Source organism: Lethenteron reissneri, chromosome 7 (genome assembly GCF_015708825.2).
Source record: "Lethenteron reissneri isolate LAM-NWPU_2019-01 chromosome 7, ASM1570882v1, whole genome shotgun sequence".
NCBI lineage: Eukaryota > Metazoa > Chordata > Hyperoartia > Petromyzontiformes > Petromyzontidae > Lethenteron > Lethenteron reissneri.
Genome location: NC_083785.1, coordinates 2712298 through 2739924, shown reverse-complemented (window position 1 = coordinate 2739924; position 27627 = coordinate 2712298). Strand labels below are relative to the sequence as shown.

General features: G+C 53.2%; 1 protein-coding gene across 1 annotated transcript in view; it reads right to left on the bottom strand.

The window, feature by feature from the left end:
• The window catches only part of LOC133355781 (SRC kinase signaling inhibitor 1-like), a 157334-nt gene extending 130527 nt beyond the window's left edge, over positions 1 to 26807 (bottom strand). The window contains exon 1 of the mRNA XM_061573132.1: positions 25962 to 26807. Within this exon, the coding sequence (XP_061429116.1) occupies positions 25962 to 26079 (118 nt within the window). The 5' untranslated portion in view covers positions 26080 to 26807. The remainder of the gene's footprint in view (positions 1 to 25961) is intronic.
• Positions 26808 to 27627: the final 820 nt, after the last annotated feature.

Below are 27627 nucleotides of genomic sequence, written 5' to 3'. Positions count from 1 at the left end.
TGTTATTATTATTGTTGTTCAGATGGAGAATTGAAGAGTTAATAGAAAATATTATCACATTTTTGGATTTTTCCACACGTTGGCGTCCCTTTGAAACCCCACGATGTGCAGGGCCTCTGACTCTTGCGGCAGCTGAAGTCACACTTTGGCAATTCCTCTCGCATGCTGTTTGTTGTTCGTTAAGGTAAAAGATGAAAGTCCAGGGATGCTGTCAGAAGAGTCTCCACTGCCGGCAGAAGAGTCGCCACAATAATCCCTGTCGAGAGGATTTGGTCTACTCTTCCACTCTGGCCTGATGTCTTCTTGGTCGAGGTGGGAGTATCCACACTCTGGCCCACCATGCATTCAGGAGAGCCACACCGAGTCGTGGTCGTCATGCAGGAGGGTCCTGCTGCTGTATCGGGTGATGATTTTAAGTTGTTTTCAGCCAGTGAATGATGAGGCCCCGATTCGGGTCATCACGAAAACTCCGCTCATCCCTCGCAGCGGCGGCGGCTCTTGGCTCAACCGTCGAACGAAGACGGCGGTGGTCACCGCACGCATCGCGCGGCGCTTTCAGAAGCGCTTCTGCGGCCGTCTGGAACGCTCTTCCATCCGATATTAGGAAGCCACTGGAGCCATGCACAAATCGTCTGGAGTCGTGTTTATTACACACGTGGGCAGAAACCGAAGTGCCCAGAGTGAAAAAAAACCCAAGCCTTGCACGAGGGGGCAACACTCTTACACCTCCAATTAGCACGGTTGGCTACGTACGGTGCCTAAGAAGTTCAACATACATACAAGATCCCCCGTACGGATGGAAACGGATGGCGATTCGCCCACTTGCTTGACGCCCATGGGAAGGGGAGGTTCACGGCCCTTCTGTGCGGTGGTGATCCAGAAACCCTCGCTGCTGCCTCCAGAGTGCTGGATCACAGTCAGACACGTGAAGCAGCGTCGACGTCGGCGTAGCGCCCGCCTTGCCCAGCGCCCTGCAATGCAAGGCCCGCGGGCTACTGGCGGCACCACCTGGTGGCCTTGAGTGTGGCCCCTGACGTGCCCCCCCCCCCGACAACACACAACACGTGACAACACCCCATTGTGATGTCAAACACACGAAGCGGTTTCAAATGTGTGGCGGGCCCTCACACTGATGATGTCTTATCGGCGAAAGTGCTCTTCCCTCCACACCCCCCCCCCTCTCAAAATCAGTTAAGAACACTGCCCAGGCGTATATAGGGCGCGATGTCAAAAAAGAAATATTATTGTTGATTAAACAAATATAATTTATCATTTCAGCGCAAATTTTGCAGGACCCGTCGTGAAAAAAATATTCCTGGGGAAACATTCCTTGTAATAAGAATAATGATGTTGCTTTTATTGCGAACGACTCACCGACCCGGCCGTTCAGCCTTGCCCGTAGTGAGCCAGTTCACACATCGCTGGGTAGACAGACGGAGGGGGTGGTGTGGGTGGGATTTAATAGTCATGCCCCTTGTTTCAACTTCGGTTTTTTTTGGGGGGGGCGGGGGGGATTGAACCGGCGGCCTTTGACTTTTACAATGTCTGGCGTGCCGCCGTATGGCTGCAGATGCAGAGCAACGATTTCACATTGAGGTGCCCGAACCCAGCCGACAGCCGCGCCAGGAGTAGTAGCGGGAGTGTATCATCATCGCTGTGAAGTCTCCTTGTACCACGGCCTCTGCTCTGGATGACCACAGTCGCACACTACCGGAGAGAGTTTTTGTTGTTTAGAGGTATCATCAGTGTCACGGAATCAAACCGCTGACTTTGCAAGCTGGCTCAGTGAGTGGTCAGCGAGCGCAAGGGTGACCCCGAGGCTAACCCAGCGGCCGATACCGGCCAATGCTGATAATGATGATGATGATACCAACGACGAGAATGATGGACGGATACTCACTTGATGGACTGACCAGCCAGTTTGTTGCGACATTTTTTTCGTTCCGCTCCAGGAAGCAACCCTAATCTGCTGAGCGAGACATTTCTCGGACGCATTAAAATCTCTTCCGCCGGCCACAATAGCGCGGCAGCTGGACGAGCAATGTGAAAGGCAAACAAAATCCCCAGGACTCTACTGGGTAGCCATCAACAGACTGTTGGGGCAAGGGCTGTTGGCGAGCACCGCCTATGAAGGAAGCCGGCACGGCACGCGAGGGGGTGGTGGGTGGTTAATACCGCGACCGGTCGCATTTGTCTCCCCAGTGACGATGTTTACACACCGCAGCAAATACTCATTTGAGGCTGAGTCGACCTAGGGAAGGCCCGGGATCGGTTCAGATAATCGTCACTGGTGCCGGCGGTGAGTGGGAATCGAATTCGGGTCGCCAGGTTCATAGCGCAGTGCACTAACTGCTCCGCTACCGCTTCCCACAATTGGACACACACACTAAACAAACTTTAACGCGGATGGAAAACCCAGAGGACCCGGAGAAAAATCAACACGGCCACGAGGAGAGAGAGAGAGAGAGACCGCAAACTCGCAAATGTACAGCACGCATCAGGGGCCGGGATCGAACCCATGCCCTCCTGTGTACGAGGCGAGGTAAAGTTAACATCTCACCACCACGGCTGATTTTGATTATACGCAGCATCAACAACAACAAAACCACGACACGTGTCAGGCCTCCACGCTGCTCAGAAGACCTTCTGAGCGGGACCCTAAACGTGGCTTGCCGGTCGACGCGCGGAGATAAAACAACGCGCCAGATGTTACAGCAAACGGCGCTGAGTCGCGTGAACACCGATGTTAATGATGAGTGAGGATTTGCGTCCAACGAATCGCGTGAACGCCACGGCATTTCAAAGCAGCTTTAAGGAAGAATCCGTTGGCAGCCCGAAAGCCACGCCGGGAATGGGGAATGTGGGCGTACGGCACAACCACGGGAGTGTAAGTCCCGCCTATCCACAGCAGCGCTATATAATTGTACCCGATGTGAATATGATCCGATGAAGGGGCTTGTCAAAACGTACAAGACGTGGTTGGGGCTGTGGACGCGGTCTGTAGTCCAGCGCCATGGAGGGTTGGTGTATCGCACGCAGATGGGACGTGGAATTCCTCTTCCCGTGTGCGTCGAGGAGGTGGCATTTGCCCGGCTCGCCAACAGAGGGCAGTACAGCAAGTGGGCTCATCGCCAGCTGTTTCCATCTGTAAGGGGATAAAGCGTTCTCCCCTCGCTCTGGTGTTCTCCCGCGTGTATCATGAACACAACTCATCATTAATTGGCTGAAAAAAAAAGATCAAAATCAAAACCCATATGAGCAAAAAAGAATAAACAAGCAACTCAATAACTAAAGGGTATTTTTGGCCTACTCTTCCACCCCGGCCTGACGACTTCTTAAAAAAATATAGGAGTACCCACACTTTAACCCACCACACGTGACCTGTCAATTGACGAGCTGTGGTGTAGCCAAACAATTCTGGCTGATTGCCTGATGAAGCTGGTTGTAATCACCAGTGAAACGTCGCAGTACTAGACTTGTTAAATGTGGCTTATGTACAGTATCATCATCATCATCATTACCACCATCGTCATTAATGTAAGAGGCGCTATGTGTATGTATGCTGGATACATTAAACCGTATCGACAGCATGTGGACATGATGTATTGTGGAACGCTCGAAGGCTACACACCAACACACGGTTACACCGTGCACACACACACACACTGCATATGCGTGTAACGATATGTGAACCATAATAGAGGAGTTTTTTTGGGGTTAGATCGCGTAAATATAAATGTGTCTCTTTGGTTCTTTCGGTAAAGTCACGTATAAAGATAAAATAATAAATTAAATAATAGCATACGACGTTTCGATTGCAACACAAGCAATCATCATCAGGTATAAATAAAATAGCAACAAAAATCTAACCAGAAAACTATAGACAGACATATAAGCAGACAGATATCACCAAGATACATAGAGAGAGTAACACAGGCACAGAGAGGGAGATTGTCTCTGTGGCGAGGCCTTAAATAGACAGAGGGGGGGCGGGGGCGGAGAGTTGAATGGCGCGCCGATACAGCGCCCCCGCCCCCCTCTGTCTATTGTGTTGCAATCGAAACGTAGTATGCTATTATCTAATTTATTATTTTATCTTTATACGTGACTTTACCGAAAGAACCAAAGAGTAATTCCTACAGTCACCAAAGCTCCAAATTTAAGATATAAATGTGTCGTTAAACCTGCCACCACCGGACAAAGCCAATTCGTAAGGTTCGTCACGTAAACAGAACGTGCTAATTCGTTACTCTCCAACACACCGGTGTGCTGAACTAGTACATAATTGGCGCGTTATGTTTACGTGACAAATCCTTACTAATTGGCTGCATGGGGTGGTGGCGGCGGGTTTACGACACATTCACATATTTACGCGTTCTAAGAGGGGGGGGGGGTGAGTGGTGGAGGGAGGGGTTAAAAAAAACAACGTGGTCCCATCGTTTCAACGTCCTCGCCGGGCGAGCGAGTCGAACCAGCCACCTGTGGGTCGCGAGTCCAGTGTGTGTGTGCGTGCGTGCGCTGCGAACCCCGCCGGTAGCGGTAACTATTATCGTTATTATTTGTCGCCGCTGTAATTAGGCTGCATTTAAGACTTTTACATCAGCTGCCTCCGGAGGCATGCACACGCAGCTGCCGTGTGAAGCGTTGCCAGAGGGGGCCCCAAACTCGTGGGAGCCAAAAGGCTCAGGAACATTGCAATTAAAATGCCGCCGCCGCTGTGCCGGCGCTGTATCGGCGCGCCATTCAACGCGATGGGCAGAGGGAAAAGTGACTTCCACTGGATACGAGCCACACAGCCAGGGGAGCTGTCGCCAAATCGTCATCATCATCATCAGCCATGATCAATCCACAGCAAGGCCAGCCAGAGCTGGGACCAGTGGCTCATTTCCCACCGATACCCAGTAATTTTCAACAGTACCCTGCTGCCAATTCACTCTCTCTGCATAATGTATGCTCATCATCATCAGCCATGGAGGCCTTTCCCCACGATGTCCTCATCTCTCACGGCCTTGCGAAGCAAGAATCCACCAAGCACCTGTACTTGATGGCGAGATGTTAATTCTCTCGCCTGGTATACAGGAGGTCGTGGCTTAGACCCCGACCTGACGCCTGCTGCTGCATATTTGGAGTTTGCTTGATCTCCCCGTGGTCGCGTGGATTTTATTCGGGGTTCCCTTCCACATTTAGAATCAACGTGCGTTTTAGAGTATTTGGTTGCTATTGATTTAACACATGTCGATAAGCCACTTTGTTGAGCTATCATTTATGGCAAGGTCGCTTCTGCTTGTGAGGGCGCTTGTGTTGCGTTCAAAACGTCGTGATTTATTTTATTTTAGTCCTACCTACGTGACTTTACCGAAAGAACCAAAGAGTATGGATTCCTGCAGTCACGAAAGCTTCAAATCAAGCTCAGTGGGCCTTACCTAATGAAATGAAAAAAAGTCGGAATCGAACCCACGACTTCCTGTATACCAGGCGAGGTACTTAACATCTCGCCACGGTGTCGCCCCGATTATTATTGACGAAGCAAGTCAACTCTGGACCAGTTTCGACCAACTGTGGGTCTCATCTGGATAATGTATATGTTTGTTGCTGGTGGTTGCCATGCCTGTCAACCCTTTATCAGTGTCCTACCTTATTACAGACCAATTCAGACCTTATTAGTCAGCCCATGCCCCTTCTAATTCTCAGCGTTCATCCTACAAAGTCCCATCACAAGGGATCAACACAAACAAATAAACACTTTTTTTGCCCGTATTGAAACGTCTGTATGCCACATGGACCTGAAACCCCACTCTCCCTGCACAATAATACGGGCTAAACCGTGCGGGTCGAGGGGTCTGTGTTGATGTTGCTGCTGGTTGGTTGGCGTTCTTCTTCTTCTTCTTTCGGACTAGCGTGCCACGCGAGATCCACGAGTCCTCAAGCGCCCCCAAGGGGAAACGTTCGCTCACTGCTGTGAGTCGGAGCAACATCAACCAGAGGTCGCAACCGGGTACCCGATGCCCGTACCCTACCCGATACCCGGCTACCCGTACCCGGCCGAGTACGGGTACCCGTTTGCGACCCTGGTGAGGCCGGGTACGGGTACGGGTAGACCGTGAGTCACTGGTGAGTAACTGTTTGTCACTCATTTCGCAACGTCTTGTCTCTTCTCACAATTCAAGTTCCTAGAATCAACCCACCCGCGCCTGCAACATGGCTTCATCCCAGAGGTCGCCATCAGGTACCCGATACCCGTACCCTACCCGATACCCGGCCGGGTACGTGTAGGGTACGGGTATCGGGTAGGGTACGGGTACCCGTTTGCGACCCTGGTGCGGCCGGGTATGGAATCAAAACCCGTTTGCGACCTCTGCCATCAATAAACCTTGTTCCCCGTGGGGATTTTGTGTGCGGTGTGCGCGGTGTGCGCGGTGTGCGCGGTGTGCGCGGTGTGCGCGGTGTGCGCGGTGTGCGCGGTGTGCGCGGTGTGCGCGGTGTGCGCGGTGTGCGTCCGTCCGCTCGTTTGCTCACGTTTGCACAAACCGTGGCAGGCGCGGGGTTGCTACCTGATGCACAGCGGCGCAACGGGGGCGGTGGGAGGGGCTATGCCCCCCCCCCTCACTACCAACCCCCCCCCCCGCCTTTCTCCCCACGACACTTTTACTGAAATCGATACGGATGGAGTTTTTGTGTCTGTTGTTTCATTGTCTAACCCGTTATCAACAATAATATGTAGGCTATAACTATATATGTTATTGTGATCAGATTTTTTTTGTCGAATAACAATTTTGCTTAACATTAAAAAAAACGTGTTAATATGTTGCTTTGCCCCCCCCCCCCCCACTTCTTGTGGCCGGCTGGGCATGACGCTGCCACATACCCCCCCACCCCCCCATAGTTGTGCCCCTGCTGATGCACAAATGCAAACCTGTCAACCCATACGGTTTAACTACGTATTCTTGTACAGGGAAATTGAGTTCTCAGGTTCGTACATCGTACAGCCGTTTCAATGCGGGCAAATGTTTTTGTCTATTTGTTTGTATGTATGTATCCCTTGTGATGGGACTTTGTAGGATGAACGTTGAGATGTATAAGGGGCACGGGGTGACCAATAAGGTGTCTGAATTGTTCTGTAACGAGGTAGGGCACTGATAAGGGGTTGACAGGCGTGCCCATGACAAACATTACCAACTCCCCCCAGCCGTGTGGACACTGCGCTCATCCAGAACAGGCACCGCACAACGTACGAGTAGAACCCCTCTTAACGACCAATCGCTTAACGACGGGCCTCGATAGAGCCCAATGTGGCGTGTATAGTGTAGAGTATAGTGTAACGTAGTGTGTTGTATAGTAGTGCATCGTATAGTAGTGTAGTGCATAGTGAGTGTATAGTAGTGCATCGTATAGTAGTGTAGTGCATAGTGTAGTGCAGCGGTCGGGAACCTATTGCTCGCGAGCCATATATGGCTCTTTCAGTGACGGCATATGGCTCCCAGACAATTTTGAGTTGAAAAAAATAATAATAATAAAAAATAAAAAATCAGTTTGGAACTGATTTTAAAATACTTGTGATATTGTTTAATAATACTGTGTCATTTTAAAGTAAACAGAAATTAGTTTTGAAGATACATTTCACGGGTCACGCCTGCATGAAGCTCAACCTCACCACGTATGAACCAGACTACACAAGGCCTTCAGCAAAACCATGCAGCACCAGAAGTCGCATTAAAAGTAAGACATATTTAATTTATTATACGTTAAAAATACTATATGGCTCTCAATGAAATATATTTAGAAATATTTGGCTTTTATGGCTCTCCCTGTCAAAAAGGTTCCCGACCCCTGGTGTAGTGTATAGTAGTGTAGTGTATAGTAGTGTAGAGTATAGTGTAGTGCATAGTGTAGTGTATAGTAGTGTAGTGTATAGTAGTGTAGTGCATAGTGTAGTATACTATAGTGTAGTGTATCGTAGTGTAGTGTATAGTAGTGTAGTGTATAGTAGTGTAGTGTAAAGTTGTGTAGTGTATAGTAGTGTAGTGCATAGTGTAGTGTATAATAGTGTAGTGTAAAGTAGTGTATAGTATAGTGTATAGTAGTGTAGTGTATAGTAGTGTAGAGTATAGTGTAGTGTATAGTGTAGTGTATAGTAGTGTAGTGTATAGTAGTGTAGTGTATAGTGTAGATAGAAAATATAAATACAATAACATTGAAATTTAAAAGAAAAATAACTTGAAAGTAATAAAAAATAGACTTTACCGAAAGCACCAAGAATATCAACACGTTCATCAATAACCACACTGCGCGTGGCCTTGAAGTGGGAAAAAAACAAATATAATAGGCGACGTTTCGGGCAACGGCCCCTTCTTCATTGACACATGGACGTTTTTGAATGGGCCCTTCTTGAAGTTGCTACCGGAGGTGGGCGATGGGTGGCAGTGGGTGGCACAAGTGGTTCATGAATTCGTTGTGCGCGGCTCACGAGGGATTATCGTGACGGGCCAGGTCCGGTCTCTTCACCTCGGCGATTCCTCCTTTTATTGTCATCGTCAAGGAAGTTGTTTTGTTTTGTTTAAGCCCTGGCGGGTGGGGGGGGGTCAGTGAATCTACCACGACTTTTCTGAAAAGCTCCAGCTCCAGACGCCACCACCGAATCAATGCTTCTCCCCCACCGTCCCCCCCACCAACTTCCCCCCCACCTCCCCCCCCCCCCACCTTCTCCCCCCACCTTCCTCCCCCACCTTCCTCCCCCCACCTACCCCGCCACCTCCCCCCCCCCCACCTTCTCCCCCCACCTCCCCCCCCCACCTTCCCCCCACCTTCACCCCACCTTCCCCCCCACCTTCCCCCCCCACCTACCCCCCCACCTTCCCCCTCTCACCTTCTCCCCCCACCTCCCCACCTTCCCCCCCCAACTCCCCCCCCCCAACTCCCCCCCCCCCTATTTCCCTCCCCCCAACTTCCCCCCCCCAGAGTTGTCGAAATGCAACACCCAGAGTGACCGCGGCTCGATCGAGATTGTCCCGGATTATGAGACGCTTCGCTCCGTGTCCCGGGAACCACGAGGAGTTCCCGGGACACGGCTCACATCAGTGGCGAGTGACATCTGAAGAGGGTCTACACCCCACCAAAGACAAAGATCCTCCGTATAGCCTTCAATAAACTGTTGGGGCAAGTGCTGTGAGCGAGTAGCACCTATGAAGGCCGATACGGCACACGAGGGGGTGGGTGGCCAGCACCACGCCCGGCCGCCTTTGTCTCCCCCAGTGGCGATGTTTACACGATGCACCAGGTACTGATTTGAGGCTGAGTCGACCTAGGGGAGGTCCAGGACCCGTTCAGATAATCATCACCGGTGTTGGCCGTGAGCGGGACTCGAACTCAGGGTCGCCGGGTTCGTAGCGCAGCGTAGCGCTAACCACTGCGCCACCGCTCCCCACAGTGGTCGCGCACACACACACACACCACAGACACACACACTCACATAGACACACACACACACCACAGACACACACACTCACATAGACACACACACACACCACAGACACACACACTCACTTAGACACACACACAACAGACACACACACTCACACAGACACACACACTCACACAGAAACACACACACCACAGACACACACACACACCACAGACACACACACTCACATAGACACACACACACACAGACACACACACTCACATAGACACACACAGACACACACACTCACATAGACACACAGACACACACACTCACATAGACACACACACTCACATAGACACACACACACAGACACACACACTCACATAGACACATAGACACACACACACACAGACACACACACTCACATAGACACACACACACACAGACACACACACTCACATAGACACACACACACTACAGACACACACACTCACATAGACACACAGACACACACACTCACATAGACACACACACACACAGACACACACACTCACATAGACACACACACACACAGACACACACACTCACATAGACACACACACACACTACAGACACACACACTCACATAGACACACAGACACACACACTCACATAGACACACACACACACAGACACGTACACCTACTGGATTATAAGGCGCACGCCCCACCTGGAAAGACATTTCTTAACACTTCACCAATCAGCACTCACCAGCATGGCAACGTTAAGTAAAAAAACCCATTGACAATGTGCCATGTGGAGGCCTTCATCCAGCAGTGGTTTGACAAATATTTAGAGGGTGGGCTCGCACACACCTCACAGGCACCGCCCACTACTCGGGTAGCTCCACCCACTACTCGGGTAGCTCCGCCCACTACTCAGGTAGCTCCGCCCACTACTCAGGTAGCTCCACCCACTACTCAGGTAGCCCCGCCCACTACTCAGGTAGCTCCACCCACTACTCAGGTAGCCCCCCCCACTACTCAGGTAGCCACGCCCACTACTCAGGTAGCCACGCCCACTACTCAGGTAGCCCCGCCCACTACTCAGGTAGCTCCACCCACTACTCAGGTAGCCCCCCCCACTACTCAGGTAGCCACGCCCACTACTCAGGTAGCCCCACCCACTACTCAGGTAGCCCCGCCCACTACTCAGGTAGCCCCACCCACTACTCAGGTAGCCCCGCCCACTACTCAGGTAGCTCCACCCACTACTCAGGTAGCCCCGCCCACTACTCAGGTAGCTCCGCCCACTACTCAGGTAGCCCCACCCACTACTCAGGTAGCCCCGCCCACTGCTCAGGTAGCCCCGCCCACTACTCAGGTGTCCGAACCCACTGCTCAAGTCAAGCTCCGCCCTTTGTTTCGCTGCAGCACGAGTCGAGCACGAAGCCAGAACGTCTCACACGGGGACAGCCTTTCTGAGCCCACCGGCTGGTGGGAGGAGGCTCCTATGGGGGGGGGGGGGGCACTCAAAACAGGAATAACCCGAAACAGGGAGTGGCAGGCACACATCTCGCCGCTCTCTGGACATTGACGCCGAGAACACAATCGGAACATAATTGGCGAAGAGCAACGTCAGAGTCGAGACAGGGGTGAGCTTACCCCCCCCCCCCCCCCCCCGGGGGTTGAGAGGTCGTATTCCCATCCCGGGGGCCCAGACAACTCATGTGTGAGTCCACCGTGCAGCGAGCCTGACCGGTTCGCCAGCGAGGTGGCTACACGAGGTGCTGAGACAGCACATCGTCAGCCAGGGCGCCGCGGTGGCGAGGTGTTAGCTACCTCGCCTGGTATGCAGAAGGCCGTGGGTTCGAACCCGACTCTGACGATGCCTGCTGCTGTGTATTTGGAGTTTGCGTGTCTCTTTCTCTCTCTCTCCCCGCGTGGTCGCGTGGATTGGTTCTCCCGAAATAAATTATACAGCCATGTTACCGACTCCGCACAGCGCTAATGTTCCGACCGCACACAGACACTCACTTACCGACCGCACAAAAACACTCACTTACCGACCGCACACAAACACTCACTTAACGACCGCACACAAACACTCACTTACCGACCGCACACAAACACTCACTTAACGACCGCACACAAACACTCACTTACCGACCGCACACAAACACTCACTTACCGACCGCACACAAACACTCACTTAACGACCGCACACAAACACTCACTTACCGACCGCACACAAACACTCACTTACCGACCGCACACAAATACTCACTTACCGACCGCACACAAACACTCACTTAACGACCGCACACAGACACTCACTTACCGACCGCACACAGGCACCATTGTACGGCCCCGCTCTTGTTCTGTGTCGCATCGAGAGACTCTTCCGAAACTCGAGTGCACTTTTTGAAATACCAAACCAGCGAAAGGGGAAAAAAAAATCTATCCTCCTGGAATGTTTTTTTTTCTCTTTCTGTTTAAATCCTAACCTCCCACCCCCCCCCCCCACATTGAGATGGAAATAAATTCCATTTGGTGTGGGGGGGGGGGCGTGATACAAAGAGGGGCAGTGAAAGAGGCAGGATGCCGTGGGTTTGTCAAGCACTTGTGTCGGAGTGTCGGACAATGGAGATGCCACCCGAGCAGAGCCGGATTAACCCTCGGGCTAAACCAGGCCTCGGGCCGGTGTTCTTCATTAATCTTCCGAGGTGGGAGGGGGTGGGGTAGGGGGGCAACATTCGTCCATGAGACATCATCGCTGTGAGGGGCCGTCACACATTTGCAACCGTCAGGGGTTTGACAGCAGCACGATGATGACGACGATGATGATGACGACGATGATGATAACGACGATGATGATAACGACGATGATGATGATGACGATGATAATGATGATGACGATGATAATGATGATGACGATGATGGGGCGGTGTTTTCACTCTTCGTGTATTGTCGGGGACCGCGCCAGAGGCCAGCAGGGGCCGTCAGGTGCTCGCGGGCCTTGCGATGAAGAACGCCGCTCTGAGGCCCTCATAGTTTGTGTAGGCCCTCCTTTAGGCCCACCCATGCCGGTCAACCCACACGGTTTACGCCGTATTCTTGTGCAGGGAAATTGAGTTTTCAGGTCCATACGGCGTGCAGCCGTTTTAATACGGGCAAAAAAATGGCCCATCTGTTTGTGTTTCTCCCTCGTGATGGGACCGACGTTGAGATTTACAAGGGTCACGCGGGGTCACACGGGGGTGACCAGTAAGGTCTGAATTGGTCTGTGATAAGCTAGGGCACTAATAAGGGGTTGACAGGCATGTCCACCAGGTATGTCCACCAGGTATGTCCACCAGGTATGTCCACCATTCCACGTTGAAGTAACAACTGAGCGGCCATCGCACGACAATTGCATTATTTGTTTCGTTGTTTTGACCTTTGTCACAGCAGCTAAATTTAGAAAAACTGATATATTTTTGTTGTTGTAAAGAAATGAGTGTAGCGAGTAATGAATTCACATTGAGCCGAAAAAAATATGTTCGTTTTACCACGGGTTAATAGATGTGTATGTCCGATGACCGCGTGTGTATTACCACATTTTGCAATGTGGTAATACCCACCTGGGCCCTTCCCTCCTTCTTAGACCTTAGGGGCACCTCGTGACCCGACAATCCAGAGCCCCGGGGGCTTCCACTTCGCACGCAAAGTTCCGCAGACGACCGCGTGGGGGACGGCTCCAGTCCCTCATCGGCTTCGTGATGGCCGCGCTCATCCGAGAGATGTATTACCGGAGCCGCCACAATCCCGTACGGGGTCACTCCCGTCGAACCTGTATGTGTGTGTGTCCTTTGAAACTTCTTTCGCACCACACGTGGCCAACCGTGCTAATCGGAGGTTGCGGGACATCTCGCTTTCAGATTTCCACGCCCGCCAACGGGCCGAGCCGTCGACCCAATCGGGACCGGGCCACGTGGCCGAGGCGGCCGGGCCGATGTCACGGACGGCGCCATCGAAAGATCCGGCGACCTGCGAGTGCGCGTGGCCACGAACCCGGCAAAACCAATCGACCGCATCGTAAACACGCCACAGCTGGGGAGGGATGGGCGAGACCCACTCTGCTTCTGAACAGACAATTGAGTGGATGACAACGTCTAAAATTGCATCTTCAATCTGCTGTTATTAATCCACACCAGAGAGAGATGAAGAATTGTAGCTGATGGCACGGCTGAGATCCTGGGATCGAACCCAGGTTCCCAGCAATCCCAAACAATACAATACGTAGCAATTGATTGTTTTTCTATCCAGGAGAGGCACGCTGAGTCGTATGGCTCATTGTAACGAGGGTCCTGCCACTGCTGCTACATTAGGTTTTTATTTAAGTTGTTTTCAGCCAGTGAATGACGAGGCCCCGATGAGGGTTATCAAGCAAACACCGCTCATCCCTCGCAGCGGTGGTCGCCACACGCATCGCGCGGCGCTTTCAGAAGCGCTTCTGCGGCCGTCTGGAACGCTCTTCCGTCCGATATTAGGAAGCCACTGGAGCTATGCACAAATCATCTAGATCGACAAACTCATTCCTTTAGAACTGTATTCAGTTTGTTGTCTTTCCCCCGCACCTCCGATTAGCACGGTTGGCTACGTATACGTTGCGAAAGAAGTTTCAGCGCACAATAACCAACAATCATCCTCGCTACACCAACCTGATTCCGTTCCTCCCTTAAAACAACCCCCCCCCCCCCATGTCATCTCCCCTAGCCCATTCTGACTGCTACTGCTACTTTCGGCCCCTCGGCTACGGCCATGCCTACCCCGACCCCTAGCATAGTACAGGACAACAATAGGATCGTGTTGCCCAGACCGCACAGTGCTGTCCCCCCAGGCTCAACTCCGCTTAGCTTCCGAGATGGCACGAGAACGGGGCGCGCATTCCGAGGCACTTGTGTCACGTGCCGATGCAAAACGCGGAGGTGGATTTCAACACGGGGGGGGGGGGGGGTTGGGGGGCCTCGCGTTTCGGTCGGGGCGACTGTTCGTGACGTCATTGTCAACGTTATCGACCCAGACTCCTCGTGTGTGAGTGTGGTGTGTGTGTGAGTGTGGAGTGTGTGTGTGGTGTGAGCGTGGAGTGAGTGTGGTGTGTGTGTGAGTGAGTGAGGTGTGAGTGTGGTGTGTGTGAGGGGTGTGTGTGGTGTATGTGAGTGTGATGTGAGTGTGGTGTGTGAGTGAGGGGTGTGTGTGGTGTGTGTGAGGGGTGTGTGTGAGTGCGGTGTGTATGGTGTGTGAGTGTGGTGTGTGTGTGGTGTGTGAGTGAGGGGTGTGTGTGAGTGTGGTGTGTGTGTGAGTGTGGTCTGTGTGAGTGGTATGTGTGAGGTGTGTGAGTGAGGGGTGTGTGGTGTGTGTGAGTGTGGTGTGTGTGTGTGTGAGTGGTGTGTGTGAGGTGTGTGTGTGTGAGGTGTGTGAGTGAGGGGTGTGTGTGAGTGTGGTGTGTGTGTGAGTGTGGTGTGTGTGTGGTGTGTGAGTGATTGGTGTGGTGTGTGTGAGGTGTGTGTGTGAGTGAGTGGTGTGTGTGAGTGAGGTGTGTGTGTGAGTTAGGTGTGAGTGAGTGAGGTGTGTGTGTGAGTGAGGGGTGATTGTGAGTGTGGTGTGTGTGTGTGTGGTGTGTGTGAGGTGTGTGTGTGAGGGGTGTGGTGTGTGTGAGGGTGGTGTGTGAGTGAGGTGTGAGTGAGGGTGTGAGTGAGGGTGTGAGTGAGGGTGTGTGTGAGTGTGTGTGAGTGTGTGTGAGGCATGAATGAGTGAGGAGTGAGTAGCTTAGCGAGTGGGACCCCCCCCCCCCTCTCGCTGTGTGTGCGTGCTCCTCATGCTCGTGTCTCTCTGCTCTCAGCCACTCCGTGCAGGGTGGGGGCAGCCCCCCAGAGTCGAGCAGCATGGCCACAACATGCGGCGAAACGTCGAGTTTCTTCATGATGAGAGTTACTGTGCAGCCCAGGTACACACCTCACTCACACACACACCACACTCACGCAGGACACTCACACCCCTCACTCACTCACACCACACTCACTCACACCTCACTCACACACACCACACTCACACACTCACTCACACTCACTCACACCTCACTCACACACACCACACTCACACACTCACTCACTCACACACACACACACCTCACTCACACACTCACTCACTCACACCCCTCACACACTCACACCACACTCACTCACACCCCACACTCACACACATCACTCATAGCTAACATCACACTCACTAACACCACACTCACTCACTTACTCACACCACACTCACTCCCTCACACCCCACACTCACACAACACTCACACCTTACTCACTCACACCCCTCACTCACACCCCTCACTCACACTCACACCACACACACACCACACACCCACACCTCACTCACACACCCCTCACTCACACACTCACTCACACTCACACACACTCACACACACACCTCCCTCACACCTCACTCACACCCCTCACTCACACCCCTCACTCACACCCCTCACTCACACCCCACACTCACTCACACCACACTCACACCTTACTCACTCACTCACACACACACCACACTCACACCCCACACTCACTCACACCACACTCACTCACACCCCACACTCACACACATCACTCACTCACTCACACCACACTCACTCACTCACTCAGACCCCTCACTCACTCACACCACGCTCACACCTTACTCACTCACACCCCACACTCACACACACACCCCTCACTCACTCACACCTCACCCACACCTCACCCACACCTCACCCACACCTCACTCACACCGAACTCACACCCCACACTCACACCCCACACTCACACCCCACACTCACACACACACCCCTCACTCACTCACACCTCACCCACACCTCACCCACACCGAACTCACACCCCACACTCACACCGAACTCACACCCCACACTCACACCCCACACTCACTCATAGCTAACACCACACTCACTCACCCCTCACTCACACCCCTCACTCACACACCTCACTCACACACTCACACACACCCACACCTCACACTCACACACACTCACACCTCATTCACACACTGACCCACACCTCACTCACACACACACTCACAGGGCAGTCGGGCTCATTGTCGATCTACGGGGGGGGGGGCGAGTGGGTGGAGGTTCCCCCTGGCTGACGACAGGGACGTGACCGGGCTTTGTCTCGCAGTGGCCAGGAGCTTAGCGAGCGCTGGGGGGGTAGGGGGGTGCCTTGCCCCTCCACTCGTTGCCCCCCCCCCCCCCCTTGACAATCACCACGAACGATGTTTTCAACAACAATGTTGTGGCTTGGCTCTCTAACACACACGTGGCGTGTTGTACTAGTGACGAATTGGCCACGTTCTGTTTACGTGACGAACCCCTACTAGTTGGCTGTGTCGGGTGGTGGCGGGTTTAACGACACATTTATATATTTACGTGATCTAACCCCCCCAAAAAACCCTCTATTATGGATGATATTGGTCGCGAAAGCCGACTAGGTGTTAAACAGCGTCAAATAACACCAACAGGAACTTATTTGTAAATTGAACGATTTTTTTATGAAAATGCTTTCATTGACGTTCAAAGTTTTTTTTTTTGTATTTTAATTTAAATTCGAGCGGCCAACGTAAAGTTGCGAAGAGGTAACGACGGAGCTGTCGTGGCTGCATTATGCGACGACGGATCGCGCCTACCCCCCCCCCCCGCTCCCTCCCCTACAGCGTCAAATGTTCGAGACCGTGAGCTGAACGACGATGCGATTCAGGGCAAGAGGTGGCCGCGTCAAACACAGGGGGGGGGGGGGGGTGCTTCAAGAGAAAATGTTGACACCTCTGAGAATTTGCAACAACACCGCGATAAATGCGCAAACGGGTTTTGATTCCTTACCCGTACCCGTACCCGGCCGCACCAGGGTCGCAAACGGGTACCCGTACCCGGCCGTACCCGTACCCTACCCGGTACCCGGCCGGGTACCCGGCCGGGTACCGGGTAGGGTTCGGGTATCGGGTACCTGATTGCGACCTCTGGGATGAAGTCATGTTGCAGGCGCGGGTGGGTTGATTCTAGGAACTTGAATTGTGAGAAGAGACAAGACGTTGGGAAATGAGTGACAAACAGTTACTCACCAGTGACTCACGGCCTACCCGTACCCGGCCGCACCAGGGTCGCAAACGGGTACCTGTACCCGTACCCGGCCGGGTATCGGGTAGCCGGGTATCGGGTAGGGTACGGGTATCGGGTACCCGTACCCGGCCGGGTATGGGTAGCCGGGTATCGGGTAGGGTACGGGTATCGGGTACCCGGTTGCGACCTCTGCAATGATGGCGAACAAGTGGGAGACCCCTTGACTTGTTGAAGCTATTGAATTTAGCACGTAGCAGGCTTTCGCGACCAATATTATTCATAATATAGGTGTTTGGGTCAGATCGCGTTATTTATAAATGTGTCGTAACCCTCCACCACCCGACACGGCCAAACAGTAAAAAAATGCGTCACGTTTTTCAAAGGGTAAAGAAGTGAATTATTTTTGTTCTTTGAAAAACGTGACACATTTTTTACTGTTTGGCCGTGTCGGGTGGTGGAGGGTTACGACACATTTATAAATAACGCGATCTGACCCAAAAACTTATATTATGAAGCCATTGACGTTACATGTGTTATCACGTTACGGTGTATTATTATAATTACCCGTTCTTTTTCCCCATTACTAAAACGATAGACCCATACAAGTGTTAACATTGTTTTGAAGCGCCCCGTATAATAATTACAGCCTCGAGGCGCGACCCGGCGAGACGCATCGAATATCGAGAGCCCCCCCCCCCCCCGGGAGCCCCCGCCCCCCCGGGAGCCCCCCCCCCGAGAGCCCCCCCCCCCCGAGAGCCCCCCCCCCCCCGGGAGCCCCCCCCCCCGGGAGCCCCCCCCCGGGAGCCCCGCCCCCCCACCTGAGCGATGGCTGCACACCCCTGAGCTGAGAGTTGTCCTGCACCACGCCACTTACAGTGGGGGAAGGTGGCGACCCCCTCTGCTTCATGCACGCTGCTGTTACAACTCTCGTGAGTGTAAGAGAGAGTGTGAGAGAGTGTGAGTGAGTGTGAGAGAGCGTGAGAGAGTGTGTGAGTGAGGGAGAGAGAGTGTGAGTGAGCGTGTGAGTGAGTGTGAGAGAGTGTGAGAGAGAGTGTGAGTGAGTGTGAGAGAGCGTGAGTGAGCGTGTGAGTGAGGGAGAGAGAGTGTGAGTGAGTGTGAGAGAGTGTGAGAGTGTGTGAGAGTGTGAGAGTGAGAGAGTATGAGTGAGAGTGAGAGAGTATGAGTGAGCGTGAGAGATAGTGTGAGTGAGCGCGTGCGTGTGCGTGCGCCCTCATCTCTCTCTCTCCAAAGGAGCAAATATTCAGATCCCCAAGCCTCCTGTGTTCGATCGGTGTTAAGTTCCCACCCTCGTCCATATTTTATGACTCTCCTCCTCCTCCGCTACGACCGCCGCCACCGCTGGGGGTGGTGATGGGGTGGTGGGGTGGTGGGGGGGGGGGGTGGTGATGGTGGTGGGGGGGTGGTGGTGGTGGTGATGGTGGTGGTGGGGGTGGTGGGGGTGGTGGGGGTGGTGGTGGGGGTGATGGTGGTGGGGGTGGTGGTGGTGGTGGTGGGGGTGGTGGGGGTGGTGATGGTGGTGGGGGTGGTGATGGTGGGGGTGGTGGTGGTGGGGGTGGTGATGGTGGTGGGGGTGGTGATGGTGGTGGGGGTGGTGGGGGTGGTGGTGGGGGGGGGTGGTGGTCGGGGTGGGGTGGTGGTGGTGGGGGTGGTGGGGGGGGGGTGGTGGTGGGGGGGTGGTGGTGGGGGGGGGGTGGTGGTGGGGGTGGTCATGGTGGGGGGGTGGTGGGGGTGGTCTTGGCAGTGAGAGGGCCAAGAGGAGCAGCGAACGCTCACAACAACGACGAGCCGAGCAGCGGGGGGATAAAGCGCAGCGGGGGGATAAAGCGCAGCGGGGTGGCGCAGTGGGCGGTGCATCCGTGTCAGTCGACATCTCACGTCAGTCGACCCATGGCAGCTGGGTCTGAACCGTGACCTCATGCTCCTAGCCTGGCACAGAGGTCACCGCAGGACACCTGGGCCTGTTCTGTGACCTCCTGCCAGCAGCAAAGGGCCTTCCGGGTCGATCCACATTTCACGTGGACCTCAATGTGCACATAGCCTGGCACAGACGCCGTGTTTACTCAACGGACATCACTGCGACTTCGTGGCGATGGGCAGTTGTTGGTGGTGGTTGTTGGTGGTGATGGGGAGCGGTGGCGCAGCGATTAGCGCGCTGCGCTACGAACCCGGCGCCCCGAGTTCGAATCCAGCTCACGGTCAACACCGGCGACGATTATTTGAAGCGCTCCTGGGCCTCTCATCGGTCGACTCAGCCTCAAATGAGTACTTGGTACGGTGTGTAAACGTCGCCACTGGGGAAACAAAGGCTGTCGGGCGTGGTTGCTGGCCACCCACCCCCTCGTGTGCCGTGCCGGCCTTCATATCTTAGGTGCTGCTCGTTAACAGCACTTGCCCCTACAGTCTGTTAAAGCTATACGGGGGGTCTTTGTTTCTACACGGACAGAACAGAGTGACGAAACTGTACAGACCCCGTGTGTGTGTGTGTCTTTCTCTCTGTGCAACACAAAACCAACACAGCAGGAAATACTACACCCATCATCATCATTATGCCATGTTGACGTACAGTATCCATATATTGTAACCGTACAGTCGTAGGCGTATCCTTCATTTAACAGGAGATGGAAATGCAGGGAACGATGCGGGAGGCACATGACGATACTTATTTCGGGTTGCCAACTGTCCGGGATCGATCCGGGTTTGATGTGGATACAGGCAGTTTGGCCCATGGGCAGATCTTCCCGTGTTCGGGTCGATATTGTATTGCATTTTTATTGGAGTGAAATTGCACAGTGCTGATAGAGCCTAGGCTGACTTGTATGTATGTTGAACTTCTTTCGCACCGCACGTAGCTAACCGTGCTAATCGGAGGTGCGGGGGAAGGACAACAGGACTAAGAAATGTGTCTACAGTTTGGTCTCTCGCGGAAAAGGTGGCAAACCCTAGATATAGCGTCTATTTTCGCAAGGGCGCCGTGAAATATGATGGCCTAAATTATGATCACGACATATGTGTGTGTAATGCCCAAATAAGGTTACCATGGGTAGTGTGCGTGACCAATATAAGGAGTTACGGATCAGGAATCGAGAGATAAAATAGCGATTACGATTTCATGCTCGACTCCAGGGCTTGATCCTGCGGTTTTTCTCTCCACATTTACAAAATCGACGTGCGTTTAGAATATTTGGCCTGCCATATTCTTTGGTAAAGTCACGTAGATAGGTTGAAAGAAATTAATAATAATAAAAAACTACGACGTTTCGATCACAACACAAGCAATCGTCATCAGGAGGAGACGAGTGCTTGTTGTGATCGAAACGTCGTAGTTTTTTTGTTGTTATTTTATTTCAACCTATCTACGTGACTTTACCGAAAGACCCAAAGAATATGAATTCCTGCAGTCACGAAAGCTTTAGGTCAAGATTTATTTGGCTGCCGTTGTGAATTTCCACCCGATGATGATATCAGCCACTTGGTTGAGCGATCATTTGCGATGGTCAAGCGGCTTCCAAGATAACAGAGCTACGAAGCCGGCAGTGGGGGCCTTGCCCCGGTGACAAATACTCAAACACGGGGGGCGACAACTCGGAGCGCACGCCACGGCGCAGACAAACACACACTCAGAATATTTATCCCCACTCGAGAAATCGGATGAGCGATAAAGCTATTTTTTCCCCCATACATGTCCAGTAGGGGTCACGGGGTCAGAACACGGCCGCGTGCGGTTTGCAACCCGCTCCCTCCCAGCCCCCACCAGCCCCCACCAGCCCCCACTAGCCCCCACTAGCCCCCACCAGCCCCCACCAGCCCCCACCAGCCCCCACTAGCCCCCACCAGCCCCCACCAGCCCCCACCAGCCCCCCACCAGCCCGCGCGTCCGTCCTAATTGCACCTAATCCATGGAGCAGTCGTCCACGTAGGGGAGGTCTAAGTGGGCTGGGTGACTCTTGGGGCTACTTCTGCGGCAAGGGAAGGGCGCAGATCCAGCGCCCCCTGAGATCATAGATGGGGTGGGTTTCCAGCCATCGAGTAGCTCCACCCAATATTACATTCACATGGCGGTTTGATTTTTTTGTTTGTCCTCGCCGTCGTTCCAGGTTCACGTACGAAGTGATTTCAGAGGCGGTCACCGTTGACTGTACAACAATCCATTATTTAAATAACTGGTTTCAGTGGGCGTAGCGTGCGGTTGGCACGGGCCCCGGTACAAGGATTAAAATGCCTCCCTTCCCACCCACCCACCCACCCCTCCACTGCTCAGTTCCACCCCCACGGGGCTTTGCGTAGCCCGGAACATTGGCTCATCCGGCTTGTGGCGAGATGTTAACGCCCTCGCCTGGTATACACGAGGTCGTGGGTTCGACCCCGACCCTGACGCCTGCTGCTGTATATTTGGAGTTGGCGTCTCTCTCTCTCTCTCTCTTTCTCTCCCCGTGGTCGCGTGGATTTCTTTTCTCCGGGTTTTCCGGTTTCCCCCTCCACATTTAAAATCAACATCACGTGCTCAGAGTATTTGGCTGCTATACAGTGCCACGTGGTGATAAGAAGCTACTTCCGTTGCGCTTTCATTTGTGATGTCCGGGACCCTTCTGAAAAGAGAGCTACATGGCTCAGTGGGCCTTAACTGGTGAAATAAAAAATAAAATATCTACTTTGTGGGCCGTTGCACCGCCTGCACACTCGATAGCCCACACACGTGGCCGCTTTTATGCATCGACGAGGCACGGGCAGCGATATTTAGCCGTTCGCACACCGGGTCCAGAATGCAACCACCTCGATCGAGACCCACACGCATCGTCGCATATCACGGCTTTGGGGCCTTCCATAGATGACGTCACGCGATTTTGGCCGATTTTTGACCCCCCCCCCCTCCTCATCACACTGCGTCACAAAAAGTCAGACCCCCCCCTCAAATATGACGTCACAAAGCTCTGCCCCCCCCCCCCAAATTATATTTCCATTTTGAAAATAAAACATGCTTCAAATCGCTTTAAACTATTGTCATTGTAGTGCGTATTTAATGTGGCGCTGCACTCTGATGTTGTAGGAGTGTTGTTATAAAAAAATATTTTAGTTGTTATAACAATTCTATATTTATTTAAAATTGCGCATTATGATGTGACGTCACATTTCTCAACCCCCCCCCCCCCTCGTCTCACATCGTCACAAACGTCTGACCCCCCCCCCCTAGGTGCGTGACGTCATATATGGACGGCCCCTTTGAAGTTGCTTCTTCTCCTCCTCCTCCGTATCGACACGTGTCGCTGTCACCGTCACCAACCGAGTCGTCGGAACATCGCCACCGCCAGGCGGATGCGCGCCGTCTCGTTCGCGAGTGTTCAAGTTCAAGTTTATTTATTAGGTATAGCCCTGTGAGCCACTCGGCTCTTGAATCGGGTGCAACCGCAACAAACAAAAAACAAAAACATGAACAAAAAAACATCTTAAAGTGAATATGTGACTGAGTGCAAACAGAAAATCCAAGAAAAGACAGCAAAATATTGCAGAAAAAAACACCGTACACCAACGCTGTGTGCAAACATCCCAGTGGGATGCAAGTCAAACAACCAACAACAACAACAACAACCACAAGACAACTTAGATTAAGGCCATCAGTCTAACTCTGTACTACAACAAACACACATGGCTAAACCATTACACTTTTCGAAATCACCGAAATAAAGCCATGAAACCAATGAAACAGTGGAAAGTCGCGAAGACAACGAGCCAGGGCCGCGCGATGGTGGCCTGTAAACCCGAACTATGGGCCACGGCGTCGGCCCACAGAGACGCACGCGGACACATTGAAATATTCATAGAGGAGATGCATCAAAAGAACAAGCCGCAATGCGACTGTGGCCATGCGACCATAACGACGGACCGTACATTGAAACAACTGCAGTCTGCCACTATGAGACATCTCCTTTACCAGTGGCAAAATATAGTGATAGGTTTTTACCCTTTCAACTGGTACAAAAACTGACACCTTTATACAAGGCATCATGTTTGCAATAACCACAACACAAGCAGTCAAAATGCAAACAAAAAGAAACAACTCTGTTTCTTTTTGGACAGTGCATATCATTATCATTATCAGAGTTTTCTTTTTGTTTGCATTTTGACTGCTTGTGTTGTGGTAATTGCAAACATGATGCCTTGTGTAAAGGTGTCAGTTTTTGTACTAGTTGAAATGGTAAAAACCTATTACTATAACCAGTCTGCCCTCCTCAAGGAAGGCAGTGGAGCTGTGGACTTTTAAATCATTTAGATTGAAAACTCACATTTATTTTTCGAACAGCTTTTTAGTGTTTAGTTTGTTGTCCTTCCCCCCGCCACCCGCACCCCCGATTTAGCGCGGTTGGCTACGTACGGTGCAAAAGCAATTCACCGATGTAGAACAAAACAAAGATCTCCCGTGTAGCCTTAACAGACTGTCGGGGCAAGTGCTGTTAGCGAGCACCTCTGAAGGCCGGCACGGCACACGAGGGCGTGGGGTGGACAGCACCACACCAGACCGCCTTTGTCTCCCTAGTGGCGTTGTTTACACACCGCACCAGGTAATCATTTGAGGCTGAGTCGACCCACGGGAGGCCCAGGACCGGTTCTGATAATCGTCACCACCGGTGTTGGCCGTGAGCGGGAATCGAACCCGGGTGGCCAGCTCCGCAGCGCAGCGCGTTAGTCGCTACACTGCCGCTCTCCCGCAAAGATGCCCCGTATAGCCTTAACTGACTGTAGGGGCAAGTGCTGTTAGCGAGTAGCACCTATGAAGACCGGCACGGCACACGAGGGGGTGGGTGGCCAACACCACGCCCGACCGCCAGCAGCAGACCTCCTGAGCAGATCGCCACAGGCTGGAATATAATCCGTTCTGCAAAGGAATCCGAAACTAGCATCGTGGATTTAAAAAAAACACGTCAAGGATAAAGGGAACTCCACGCCGCCTCCACAAATGAATAACAAGTTAAAGCGGCCCGGAGTTTGCTCGCTCTGAAACAGGTGCTGCTCGATACAATTTGTCTGCTAAACAAATGAGGCTGCTGGACCGAAAGCACGTTCTGTGTATTTATACGTGGAGACACAGAACGGAGTTCGGTATATAACGCAATTTCATGTTACCCCGTAATGCTTCAAATCTAAATTGAAAACTAATTTCTTTACAGCTAAATTTCACAACGGCAGCCAAATAAATATTGACCTAAAGCTTTCGTGAGTGCAGGGATTCATATTCTTGGTTCGTTCGGTAAAGTCACGTAGAAGAGCTGTTTTAAATGCCACGCACAGCCTCGCTGTGCGTCGATGTACGTATGCATGCACGCAACGCTGAACTTCTTTCGCACCGTACGTAGCCAACCGTGCTAATCGGATGTGCTGGGGGAAAACGACGACAAACTAAACACCAAAACAAAGACAGCCCTAAAGAAGTGAGTTTGTCGATCTCGATGGTTTAAAAGTGCACAGCTCCCCGGTGGCTTCCTCACGTCGGAAGCAAGGGCCCACATTTCCCCCCGAGAACATTCGAAATTTCTCCTGCACGGTATCCATTGCACAGCCTTCCCCCACTCCGCCACCACCACCGCCGCCGCCACCTCTCGAACGTCTGCCTCGCGACACGCGCAGTGGCTCAGAAGGTTGGGGCGCCACAGGCAGGCAAGGGCACAGGGCAGCTTGGAGACGATCTCGGCAGAGCCGCGCCACTCTGTGCACTTTGAGGCAGCCGAGTCGCTCCACGGACCGCAGCTATAGGCAGCAGGCGACGCACTTCGCAACGCAGCCCGTAGCGATCTCGGCCTTCATCACACTCGTTCCGCAGACGGATCTACTCCAGCTGAGCGAGTGTGCGGGTCAGGTCGGCGCGCTGCGCTCCGAGCCCGCCTACCCGAGTTCGGAATCCTCGCTCGAACGACCAAAAAACTGCGGCGAATATCTGAACCGGTTCCAAAGGCGACTCGGCCTCGAACGAGTGCCTGGTGCGGTGTGTAGTAAACATCACCACTCGGGGAGATCAAAGACGACCGGGCGTTGTGCCGGCCACCCACCCCCTCGTGTGCCGCACCGGCCTGCACACGCGCTCCCTAACAGCACTTGTTAAGTCTACACGGGAAGTGGGTGATCTTAGTCTCGTCTCTGAATGTGCGTGACATCGCCGTGTAGTGAGGACGTGCAGACTCACATACCGGTGCGCAGACACAGCCCCATACGCAGACTGATACAGACAGCAGCACACGTGGCGACGCGGCTTGACCCGCCCCTACCGGACGGCAGCGAAACGAGGAGCTTTGCAGCTCATCGGATTCCTCCACTATAAATGAACACTTCAATTCGGACGCACGGGCGGGTGGGTGTGGTAGCGATGGGATGGGAGAGGATGTGATGGGATGGGAGAGGGGTGATGGGATGGGTTAATTGACCTCACCTTGGAATCCCCACGTGTCCGTGCGGAGTGGCCGGGACATGCTGTCATCAGCCGGCTGCTCCAGACAGCATGCGCACCCCGAGGTACAGGCGGTCCTTGTCTCCACGCAGCACAACATAGGCTATGGGGACCAGCTCGGATTACCTCCAGCTCGCCCTGGTGTGTGTGTGTGTGCTCCTCCTGTATCCCTTGTACCAGCACTGTGTGCTACACTACAATATCTCTGGACACACAGACGCACACGCGCGCAGACACGGAAGACTACAGTGTGTGTGTGTGGTGTGCGTGTCAGCACTGCGTGTGTATATCTAGAATAGTGTATCCCTGAACCCACAGAGCACACGCACAAGCTCACAAGGCGCACACACACAGTGGCAGGCGACCGAAGCGATTAGACATTCGCTCATCATCGAGAGACGCGCGTACTGAGTTGTCTGGCCGCGTGATTCACCGCGTGCGGTAACACTCCACGCTGGATGGGAGGGGAGAGTTTGTCAATGCAGGAAGAGACCATCCCAACCGCAGACAAAGGCAAAGATCCCCCGTATAGCCTGTGACAGACTGTTGGGGCAAGTGCTGTTGGCGAGTAGCACCTGTGAATGCGGGCACGGCGCGACACGCAAGGGGGCGTGACTTTAACACGTGGTACTCATTTGAGGCTGAGTCGACCTAGGAGAGGACTAGGACTGGCTCGGATGATTGTCACCGGTGTTGGCCGTGAGCGCGAATCGAACTCCGGTCGACGGGTTCGTAGCGCAGCGCGCTAACTACTGCGCCACCGCTCCCCTCTGTATACTGCATCTAGAAAGACAAAGATCCCCCGTATAGCCTTAACATAATGTAGCTGCAAATGCTGTTAGCGATCACCTATAAAGGCCGGCACGGCACACGAGGGGGTGGATGGCCAACAGCACGCCCGACCGCCTTTATCTCCCCAGTGGCGATGTTTACACACCGCACCGGGTACTCATTCGAGGCTGAGTCGACCTAGGGGAGGCCCAGGACCGGTCCAGATAATCGTCACCGGTGTTGGCCGTGAGCGGTAATCGAAGCCGGATCGCCAGGTTCGTAGCGCAGCGCGCTAACCGCTGCGCCACCGCTCCCCTCCTGTATCCTGCATATCGAGACACACAGACACACACACAAAGACACCCACACACCCCCCTCACTCATCACGCAGCGCGCCCGCCTGAGTCACATTCCCTGGTGAGTGGGCGCGCGCGCGCGCGCTCACCAATCTCGCACGCCTACTCATCGCCGTACTCACCTGCACGCCTGACAGCCGGGTTTGCGATCCACTGCTGGATGAGTGTGCCTTCCACCCCCCCCCCCCCAACGCACCACGCCGTGTGCGAAGCGTGGAGCTGGCCTGCGTGAACATGGTTCGCCGTATAAGCGCCAGTTGCGGGATAGTTGTTCTACCGTAAGCATAGAGAGTACGGTACAACAAGGCGTTTTGTTCCACCGCTCTCTGCTGCTTACGACGTCGCCCGAGGCGGGCCGATATAACAACCTCGTTATGCACCGTGGTGGTGGTGGTGGGCACCCATCAATGTACTCGTCCTATCAAATCTCGACTCGTTTCCCTGAGATCTGTGGCGAGATTTGGGCGCATTCCGAGTGATTTGGTCATGACCTGCTGTATGTGTACAATACGTGCACTGCT